Raw genomic sequence first — 12,001 nt, forward strand, 5'->3', positions numbered from 1 at the left:
GACGTAACATCGCTTTGCTTTTCATCCTCAACCTTATTATTTTGCATTTCAAATTTCTTATCTTAATTTATCTCTTCTTTTTCCCCAAACGCCTGCTAATAATTTGTTATCTCTTTTTTTTTTTTTTTAAATCTCAATTCAAAGAACACCTTTTATGTGAGTGAGACTAGGGTGAATCTTTATTATTTTGATTTTGATCTACCAAAATATTAAGGGCATTTAAGACATTGCAACAAAGTTATTTCATACTTTACTCATTACTCTTCTTGTTCCTCCCTTAGGGGTAGAAGTAGGTCAGGCCGTTGGGGTTTATGGCCTAGCGTACAAGCCAAATTACTAAATAGATATGGTCAAGACTTTTTATAAAACCTATTTAGTTTAAAAGGTCAAGTTTTAGTGACACAAAAAGTCTTATAAGTCTAACCAGTCGACCTATTTAAATAAATAATATCTTAAAACTATATACTTGTCGAACTATTTATATGTTTAAATATGTGAGATAAAAATTTTCAAGTTCACAGTTCAAATCCTACTAGTATCTAGATACTCAAAAAATAATAATTATGATTTAACTATATAAACCTCTTGGACCATATAATCATATAATTGTATTCTAACTCATTAGTTTATAAGTTTGATGACATGTTTACAAGTAAAATTTTCAGTCTACTTGAATGTATTACAATTAAACAGGCATTTAAATAGGCTATCAGGTCAGACCAGACTTTCAAATAGATCTGGCTCAGGTCTAAAAAATGTCTTTGACATGTTACAGGTCAGGCTCATGCCTTTAATATTTTAAGCAGACTCGACCAATTTAAGCAAAGTCTAGTGAATCCCAACCTACTTCCACCCCTACTCCCACTTTCACTTCATCCCCCCCCCCCCCCTCCTCAAACCATTATGCTCCCTTCTTTTCGTCCATTTCTCCGACAACGACCATCTCCTTCAACTACTTCCTTATCTACAACCTACTTCTTCGCTCCGCTGCAACCTCTTTGATTCTAACCACAACTCCCTTAGAGACATTGCCTTGATAATTTGTAATTCTCTTTCCCATTTTCAAGTTCCAAAAAGCACACACAAGTAACATTATTTATCCAATCAAGATTAATCACTGAAACATGTCATCATGGAGGCGTCACAATAGTTTAGGATCCATGTCAAAATCAATCAATATATATATTAGAAAAGAAGAACTTCTATCAGGCAGATTTAGTGACGTGTCATTCTTACGTTAATTTTTAGTGACGTGTCATTCTAACGTTAATTCTCATAAAAAAAAATTCACGTGTCATTTTCAGGTTAATTCGCATAAAAAAATACATTTTTAAATTTTAGATTTGATTAGGATTTATGTTGTTTATTTCTTGATTTTATCTTAATTTATTTTTGATTTATTTTTAGAGTATTAATTATTTTTATGGTATTTTTATTGAATTTTCGGATTTTTAATTAATTCAAGATTTTATGAGTTTTTATTGTGATTTGCTAGATTTTGATAGTTTTTATCTATATTTACTATATTTATTTAGTACCTTTTTAAATTTTAGATTATATTTGATTAGGATTTAGGTTGTTCATTTCATGATTTTATCTTAATTTATCTTATTATTTATTTTGAGAGTATTAATTAATTTTTATGGTATTTTTATTGATTTTTCGGATTTTTAATTAATTCAAGATTTTATGAGTTTTTAATTTTATGAGTTTTTATTGTGATTTGCTAGATTTTGTAGTTTTTATCTATCTTTATTTAGTACCTTTTTAAATTTTAGATTTGATTTAAAAGATTTGTCCTAATTATCTAAGATTTACCTAGATTACTCCTTACTAAATTTATTTCATCATGATTTAAATAGATTATTAATATATGAAATTTTTTTTCATAAAATTTTAAAAGATTAAAAAACTAAAAATTCAATAAAAATACCTTAAAAATTAATTAACTCATAAAATTCTTAGTTAAATAAAAATCAGAAAATTCAATAAAAATAAAATAAAATTTAATTAATACTCTAAAAATAAACTTTTTCTTCACCTAAAATTTATTTCCATAACAAATCTTGAAACCAATTTTTTAAATTTAATTTTAAATCTGAGAAACATTTTCATAAAATATTAAAATCTTAAAAGATTAGCCTTAATTATCTTAGATTTACCAAAATTGCTCCTTACTAATACTGCATCAGTCATCTCCTCCCCTACATGTCTCTATTGTGAACCGGTTGGCATGGAGGAAAAATGAGGAAGATTACTCGAGTATGCAGTTTGCTTTATGTGGTGCTGATAATTGTGTAAGTTGATAATTGTGCAAGTGTTGACATAAATGTTCATGCTTCGCTTCCTAAAGATTATTTTTTGTTGTTGAATTTGATTGACCTAATTAGTAAGCACTATATTTGGTAGTGTTGATTCAATTCCTAAAAGACATGACCTTTAATTTTCTCTTAATTTGTTCATTGTTCCTTATTTTTTGATTGTTTTGTTTGATTTCATATATGCTTTAGTATTTGTTGGTGGTTTCTGTGATGCTTCCATATCTCTTAAATAAACTAATGATGTGATGCTTCCTCTTATGCAACCCTTATTCTGAATGTACTTAATCGGCCAATTGATAGCAGACTTACATGCTTTTATCCTTCCAATTGCAAGTTTATTTAATTGCATCATTGTCTTCCAGTTTTGACTGCCAAAACTTCATCTACAATGTCAGCATCATGAAGGCAGAGAAACTCTTTCACTCTTTCAGAAGAAGGGGCGTCCAACAAATTTGACCCAGGATCCCAGTTAAAGAAATGAGATTTAGGTAAGATACTTATTCATATGATTGCTTTCAATTCTAGATTTTGCTATTTTTCTTATTAATTAATAGCTTTTTTTTTGTTGTCAATTCTAAATCGCTTTTAGACATAGCTATAGTCTCTTTTATTTTGCTTTACTATCTCAATAGTGGAAGCTTTTTTTCAATTAGTACATGGGTTAAAATTCGAAATTTGCTTAACTAAAGGTCTGATTCTATTTGATTTTCAGGCAATTTCCTATTTGGCTCAAGAATGTTTGGGGTTATGGTCCGGGAACTGCATCCTTATACCTGTCACATCCATGGGTATTAGTTGTACTCATAGCTACATCTTTATAACTCATAAGTTACATTTAGTTTGGCTTCATAACTGATACTTGAACTTTTTCTTAGTGGGAAGCAAGCCTTAACACAGTTAATGAGCTTAATGGAAATGGAATGTGGGTAAGGAGAATGAATCATATAAAATTTCCTTATTTTCATTCACCAATTTACGACCTTTGCTCTTGCTATCTCATTTCTTGCTGATAAATTTATAGCTACTGATTTGTGTTGATTTTGGATCTTAGAATTATTAATCTGATCAAATAAGTAACTTTTCCAGCATGTGGTTCATTCTACTTTTCGTCTCCATTTTTTTACTGCAATTATTGATATGATGTGGAATGGGGTTAGGATATAAGATTGGTGGCAGAATGAACAGTTCTTGGTTCATATAATGAGGATTGAGACTTTGCTGAGCTCTATGGACATCACTTCTCATCCCAATCTTAGGTAAGGGAAGAAATTTATTATAGCATTCACACATTCTGATTGATTAGTATAAAAAGATTATGAACTCTTATCCGGGTTTTATGGACTTGCATGTCTGCTGCTCACCTTTATTTTTTGTAATTCAATTGTTTTTCACTACCTAAACATTACTTCATTTTTCCTCTCAATCTGTTTTGTCCATCTCACATGTGCAATGTAAGCTCTTGCTTGGTTTGCAATTTGGTTTTGTAATTTTTTCTATAACAGATGCATCATCTTGCACAATTTAAGATCATTCCCAATGATGTAGAGTAAAAGAAAGACATTGATGCTCCCAACTACCAAAGAAGCATGACGATGATTGATGATATGTGATAGATTTGCAAGAAATGGAGCATGAGTTCTACATCAAGAATAGTATAAAATGTGTTATTCTAAATACAGTTTGTGGCTACTATACAGCTCTAAAGGACCACACTTCTTGCTAAATGGTGGCAAAAAAGAGCATGCAAAGATCAATGTGTTGTTGTAATGATGTTTCAAGGTGTTGCCACCTATGTATAAGTAAATCCTTCTCCTATTTTGACACGTGTTACACTGAAAATTTTAAAATCTTCTTTTTAACTTTAGAGATTTTTTTATGCATATGTAACGTGACATATTGTTTTATATAAAACGTATCATTATATTTTTTTTAAACAATCATTGCCCTTTAAACTAATTGATTGATATTGTGTTAAATTACAAATAAAATCAAATGAGTTACCAACCGAATGCATTCAGTTATAAATGGAGAGGAGAAATTTCTGCACCAAAAATTTATTACCAAAACAAATCTATGTTGGCTAATTTAAAAATTTTAAATATGAGAAACTTTTTCATAAAATATTAAAATCTTCTTTTCAACTTTAGAGATTTATTTATGTATATGTAACGTAGATTTTGTTTTATATAAAAAGTATCATTATATTTTTTTAAACAATCATTATATTCTAAACTAATTGATTGATATTATGTTAAATTTCAAATAAAATCAAATGGGATACCAACCGAATGCATTCAGTTATAAATGGAGAGGAGAAATTTCTGCACCTAAAATTTATTGCCAAAACAAATCTATGTTGGCTAATTTGAAATCTATGCAAAATTATTTTTGTCGGTTTAAGGTTCGTAAATTTTGTACAAAGTCTGATATATTGCTATTTTATGACTTCAAATAAACAAAATGATGACATATTTTATGATTTATCTTTCACAACCCTAATTTGTGCTACTATCACATTCTTTTTTTTCCATGATTAATATGTGTTTATCATCTGCTTTATTATAATTGTTCTTACATTTTTAGTATGTTCAATTTTTTATAATTTAAAATATTGATCGATGTATCAAATACAATAAACACATTCTTTTTTTTTTCCATGATTAATATGTGTTTATCATCTGCTTCATTATGATTCTTCTTACATTTTTAGTATCTTAATTTTTTTTATAATTTAAAATATGATCGATGTATCAAATACAATAAACATATTCTCCGTGCAACGCACGAGTAAAAAAAACACTAGTATATACTTAATTTTCACTCTATCTCTCTTTTCATATCATATCAAATCAATATCACATCTATCATTTATCTTTATTTTTTTCATATCTCGCTCTAGGTGTATACATGATTTGAGTGTGCATCAAACAATTTCTTTTAAAAAAAATTTTAATATACTCCCTCCGTTCCTTATTAACTGTCTACTTTGAAGAAAAAAATTTGTTCATATATATCTGTCAACTTAGAGTTTCAAGAGAGCATTAAATGATGTTTTTCCAAGAAATATCATTGCAAGAACAATAAATGAGGAAAGATAATATACATTTTAAATGGTGAAATAGGAAATCAAATAATACTTTTATGAAAAGTAACAAAATTAATTGCACTACTTAATATGTATGTTTCTTCTCTTCCTAGACAGTTAAATAAGAACGGAGGGAGTAATACGTGTATCACTATATATATATCTAACGCATCTATAACTTATCTCTCATTTTTTACTATCTCTTTTGCGATCTACACCAATTGTATTTGTGAGACGCTACACGTGAAATTTTTTAAGATAATATAATTTATAATCTATATTATCTTTAAAATATTTTAGATTTAGTTGCACTCAGATACTCTATTATAGGTAATATGCCATTTTAGTCACTTAATAATTTTTTCAAGGATACTTTTTACACAACCTTCAAATAATATTTGTGCACAAAATAAATTATTGCTTAAGATTCCCTTAAATGACTTCGAGTACGTACTCGAATGATAACTCAAGTGGTAAGAGTTGAGTGATGTATGAGTTGAAGAGAGAGATCCTGAATCAATCCCTAACGAATGTAATTTATCTTTCTAATATGAAAAAAATGACTTTAAATACTCAATACAAAAGTTTGCTGATTTGGTGTTGCCAATTTCCTCGCTTAATTAGCTTTGTTAAAACCACCGCTAAATGAACTAAATGAACTAGCTGCGGTCAACTAACTAAACATCCGTTTTCTTGTAGTGACTTAAAGGATTAGCAGGATTTATAGTTCATTCTGTGGGCATGTGATCGATGTTTTTTAGTGGAGCCGGCCTCATGATGGGAAACGGGACAAAAGTTAATAAAATCAACATGTAAAGCACTAGCTACATAGATATATAATCAACAACAAATGTCCCTTTTAGTTGATAATAAAATAAGAACCTACTGTCAGCTTTCAAATTGTGATTGTCATCATACACTGTGACAAATTTAGAGGAATTATTACATTAACATTACATTTATAAATCACGTTATAAATATAATTAATCAAAGTTTTACGGTATTGTTCCCTTCAATTTGTTGGATTTTAACCAAGTTTGAGAACGTTTAACCATAGATCTGGAGTTCAAAAAAACCATAGATCTGAAAATCCGCAATGAGTTAATTAAGATATCCCTGTCGGATCATAGTTCTTTTAAAGGTTTACTTTGCCTCTTGAACCGCTAGAAATTACGACGATTTTCTAGTTTTTTTTATAGGCAAATGTTAGTTGTTGAAAATATTGGCAAATTAATCTTTTCTTCGGGTTCAAATCGGGAACCCTTCACTATTCATCCCACCCAATCCTTATGGAGATTTTTTAGTGTATTAATAGTATCATTTAGGTACTATGATTGACTAATTAAATAGGAGAGCAACATTAAGTTGGTTCCTTCACTTGCTCCCTTCTTCTTCTTGCTCTAATTTTTTTCTTTTCCCTCTATCTTTGTTGTTGTTATATTGGATGTTGACTCTTCTCTTGTAGTTCTAGCACCTTTTATGCTAGTATTTAATACATCATTGCTTATAAGAAAAAACTAATTAGTATAATTCATCTAGAGTTGGAGAGAAGTACGTGAATTTTATTTTTAACTTTTCACTTTGTATAAAAAGAAAAGTTTGAGAGTGGTTTGTCATTATTCAGTGTTCTACAAATCACCATTGTCCATTGCTCGTTGAAACTTTAATCCAAAGCAGAAAGTTGTGTGATATGCTTTGTGCTTGCCACCTAGTTAACACGCATGCACACTAGAAAGAACCCAAGCTTCCTTCTTTTCATAGTTCGTGTCATGCATGCATGGACTACATTTATTTCAAATTCAACTTGGCTTCTATCTCAGGTTCAAAGTTGCATAAGCTAGCAACCAAACACCTTTTTCAAAATTCCTTATTTAAAGCCGTCTTTTTGTTCATTTTACACTTTTATTTGTCTTTCATATAATACGATCGATGACTCTAAATTCCATGGTAGCACTCGGTGCTTCATTGTTTCTCTTATCCACTTCTATTCTGCTCTTTAATTTCACTTTAATATAATGTACTTCATTCGTTTTCTTATCTCACTCTAATTTTTTTGAATATAGTCACTTGATTTTTTTTCTCACCATTAGTTAAATGGCATATATATGTCACTACTCACCAGGGCCGGCCCTGGGCCTGTGCAAGCAGGCCTACAACCCCAGGGCCTCCAAAAAGAAGGGGCCCCAAAAAAAATTCTCATTAAATTTTTCTCTAAAATAAAATTTAGTTATAATAATTAATGTTCAAGGTGTTATTAATGACTTGAGCAGGTCTAGTGGTTAGTAACGGTGTATTTTAATTTTATGTATCGGGTTCGAATCCCACCTTATTAGGGTCCATTTTTGCGAAGTAGATGTAAAGAATTTCCATCATAGGTGATTTAATTTAAGGACTCTTGCTATAAATATCTTTAGCTTAACAATTAAAGCTTCGACCGATCTAGTTTCTGTTTAAAAAAAAATCTGTTGCGGGATTATCAAATGCAACCAAATGACCAATCATACTAAACAGTAGAGAAGATTCGGTGGTTTAATTAAAAGAGTTGCAAACCATATAAAAACCAGCCAAAACAGGGCTTTAAACTTGGTTGTACTTGATTGGACTCGTGCATTGCAAATTGCCAGAAGAGGTCATATTCTCCTTTTGTCCTGTATATGCAGTTTTCAGATCATAGCAAATAAAGTACAACTTGTGCTGTATCTGCATTCTGCAGTGTTATGTTCCTGTCCTGTCCGTTTAAGTTCAAGTTGAAATTTCTCACATAAAGTACAGCTTGTTTTATAATATTTTCATGATATTTTGGATTCTTGGAATCTTGTTTTGCTTGACACATCACACATTGATTATGCAAATCAATCATGAAATCAGCAGAAAATCACATCCCACAAATGGAAACCATTGTAATTTTGTAGAGCCTCTTCGAGTAGCTTGCTGGAGCAAATATTGTAATTTTGTGTTAACCCGTTCTACGTTTGTGCAAAGTGCAAACAATCCGGTTTTCTTTATTTTTTTTAATAGGCAAATATTAAAAGTTGTCTAAATGATCCATGCTAAAATTTGGGTTTAATAACTCATGGTCTAGGTGACCAATCACATTTAAGATAAAATAATTGAATTTTTTATATTTTATTTATTAATTTATTTGGGATTAAATATGTTTTTGTTCCTAAATCCTAATTTATACACATTAATTTAAAATGGCATTGAAAAAAAAAAGCACAAAGGCTTTAGTCCTTGAAATTTTGTTTGATCTAAAATGGTTTCATGTGGATTTTTCACATCTATTTCAGTCCCTAAAAAAAAAGGTCAAATTTAATCCTTCTCCCTTCATTATTTTCAAACCTAGAAATTCATGTCTTCATCTAAAAACTCATAAATTCATCTAAGAATCTCTTTTATCTTGAAAACCCAAAAATTTCCTTCATCTTCTTTCTCCTCCTCTTCCATCAAACCATGTCTCTGCCACTTATTGGAACTCCTGGTCCTTGACCCAGCAAATCTCTTCATTTTTTTTAGCTCACCAAGTGAGCTACCCTTCTCTCATCCAGTTTTCTTTAGTAATTTACCCTTTCTCAAAATTTATAAATTTATTGCGATTGCTTGCAGATAGAACCTAACTAGTTTAGTACTCTTTATTTTTGTTTCCTTGTTGTTTTTAATTTCACAAAAAAAAATTATGCCAAAATAATTAAAATCACTTATTTTATTTGTTGTATTCTTGTTTCTTTTTTAATTGAAAAATGACACATTTTTATTTTTCAAATAATAATTTTTTAATTAAGTACTTTTTAATTTTTTTGAAAAAGTGAGAGACTATTAAAAATGAACATGTGTTTTTTATATACTAAATTGCTCACACAATTTCGACCGGTTGAGTGGTAAATGTCAAATATCTTTCCAAAAGTCAGGTTCATAATGAATTAACTTTTGATTTAGGAAGTTCAAATAGACACTTCTAACCACTGCGACGGTATGAGACACCCTTTGTCCCTCCACCACCACGCTACGACTTAGAAAGTGGGGAGTGCTTGTAGACAACGATGGTGGATTAGGAGGCAAAAATGATTTATGGTACATGATGACGGTGAGATGGAAGATATCAAGTGATTGTGGAAGGTACTAGGTGGCAGTGGAGGTGCAAGATGATGATGCTAATGTGTGACATAGTGACAATGGTAAAAAAGTGTCAGGTGATAGTGGTGGTAGCAATGAAAGGTGTTGAGCAATGATGACAGTAGAGGCAGCCACATTGTTGTGGAGACTGGAGAGTATTGGGTGGAGAGTGTGGAACAGTGAAGGACACCATGTAACGATGATGAGCTTAGGGTGTTGACAACATGGAGTGGTCAGTATGCAGTGGTGGGGGTGGGTGTGGCGATGAAGATGTGGGTAACACCCATGCATAGTAGAGGATATTGAACAATAGTGGTTGCGATAGTGGGTGTTGCTACATAGAGGAGGACACTAGGTAGTGGCGTAGAATGTGTGATGATTGTTGAGTCATTAAATAGTCTTAAGTGGTGGTGGAGGGTCGTGATGGAGTGTGTTACTTTTAGGGTAATGATATGGTGATTGCGGTACTGATGATAACATGGTGGCCGGTGAAAGTGTGTGACAATAATGAAGGATATTGAGCGATGACGATGGTGTTGGGTGCATCGAGGTGGTGACATTGGAGGGTGCAAGGTGGTGGAGTGTGATGAGAAGATGTGGCAATGCTAGCTCATAGTTGTGGTTGCGACGATAGTGATGGTGAAGAGTATTGAGTAGTGATAGGGTGATAGAGGATAACTAGTGGCGATAGTAAAGAATGTCTGACAATGGTAAAGGTAGAAAGAATACGTGCCATAAAATGGCTCGGATGAAGATGTGAGAAATTTATTATAAACCATATTACAAAAAAATGTAAAAAAAATAAAAAAGTTATATTTATATTTAGCTGGACGAATCGAAACCCTATGGAACCAGCGGCGGCAGCGTTCGTGTTCTCTCAAGGAAGCGGCGGCGGCACCAAAGAGCCACCGGATAAAGATCAAAGAGGAGGTATCCAATCAGTCTCGTTTAGGGACAAACTTGTGGGTACAAAGGCAGTTGGTGTCGTCGGAGCGGATGTTGATTTGCGCGATGAAGGTTTGTTCACGATAATGCATGATGGGGGGAATCGTCTCCTTCCCCGCTGCTATATCAATGAGGATGTGTTCCAGAGTGTCTGTGCACCATGGAAAGACACCATAGTGGTCAAGTTGCTCGGTAAGACAGTGGGTTTCATGGCCATGAGGGATAGACTAAAAGCACTGTGGCGCCCTCGTGGAGGTATGGATGTGTTAGATATTGGCCATGGATACTTCATGGTCAATTTTGATATTGAAGCAGATAGACAGCATGCAGTGGAGGGAGGACCCTGGCTCATGTTTGATCATTATTTGTGTATGCGGCCATGGACACCAGAGTTCATAGCATCTGAAGCAAAAGAGGAAACAACATGTGTCTGGATCAGGTTCCCAAGTTTGAGTGTAGCATTGTATGACAAGCGTATCCTCAAGGCGCTGGCGGCTGCTGTAGGAAAACCTATTAAGGTGGATCTCAAGAGGGAAGTTTGCCAGGGTATGTGTCGAGATTGATATGAACCTACCGGTGGTTGGTCGTGTCTGGTTCCGAGGTCATTGGTATAAGGTTGAATACGAAGGATTACACCTTCTTTGCTCCAAGTGTGGTTGTTATGGCCATATGATACGACAATGCACTAAAGCTCCCACACCCTTGCAGGTAGCTATTTCAACAGAGAACCCGGCGGCGCCTATGGGGAGCGAAGCGGCGGCGACAGAAGATATGCAGCAATCAGAGGCAACAGTGGGTAGGGCTGGCGTGGCACAAAGCCAGAGTGAGGTGTCCAACAATGCATTAACTCCGCTTCATGTGGCGGTGAATTCTGAGGCGATAACTGCTTCTCCAGTTAAGGAAACAATTGCGAATCATGGGGAAATTAAAAGAGGTTCCATTATGGGGGATTCTGTGGAAGATACTCCTGATATGCATGGCACGTGGTTAACAGTGACACGGAGAAAAGCTAGCCCTAAATCACAACCCTCGAAAACACAGGGGCCCAGAAAAGTACCAGATAGAACAAATTCCAAAATTCGAGGGATAAGTAAGGACCCCATCCTTGGTGGAGCCCTTGCAGCGAGAAAGATCAAAGAGAGAGATAACAGGCTGGCACACAAGTACTCGAGCCAGGGGAAGTCCACTGCCGACAATTATATGAATGAACCACAGGGGAAGAAAAGGTTGAGAGCCTCACCCCAAGTCAACCTCAACGAGAAAGAACCCCCTAGGGCACCCAATATAACAGTAAGAAGCTCCTCCAACCTAGCAAACACTTCTTCTGCAATGGAACCTGTAAAGCAGAAGGAAGCCCTGGAGCAGGAAAGACCAATAATGATGAACGTTGACCATATAGCAGGAAACCACTATAGGTTTGTGGATACTGACGTGGAACAGGATATGGAGTGCACTGAGCCTCTTAAGGAACTTGCAGAGGATGTCACAGCACCAACGTGATTTATGTGGCGTGTCGCCCCTTCATTAAAATATGTTG

General features: G+C 33.3%; 2 protein-coding genes across 2 annotated transcripts; both read left to right on the plus strand.

Moving 5' to 3' along the window:
- Positions 1–10,364: 10,364 nt before the first annotated feature.
- On the plus strand, positions 10,365–11,027 carry LOC130727345 (uncharacterized). Its single transcript, XM_057578450.1, has one exon. It carries the CDS (start codon positions 10,365–10,367, stop codon positions 11,025–11,027), a length of 663 nt encoding a protein of 220 aa, XP_057434433.1.
- Position 11,028: 1 nt separating this feature from the next.
- LOC130727346 (uncharacterized) lies at positions 11,029–11,964 on the plus strand. The gene has a single exon (XM_057578452.1). It carries the CDS (start codon positions 11,029–11,031, stop codon positions 11,962–11,964), a length of 936 nt encoding a protein of 311 aa, XP_057434435.1.
- Positions 11,965–12,001: the final 37 nt, after the last annotated feature.

Source organism: Lotus japonicus, chromosome 1, assembly GCF_012489685.1.
Source record: "Lotus japonicus ecotype B-129 chromosome 1, LjGifu_v1.2".
Classification (NCBI taxonomy): Eukaryota; Viridiplantae; Streptophyta; class Magnoliopsida; order Fabales; family Fabaceae; genus Lotus; species Lotus japonicus.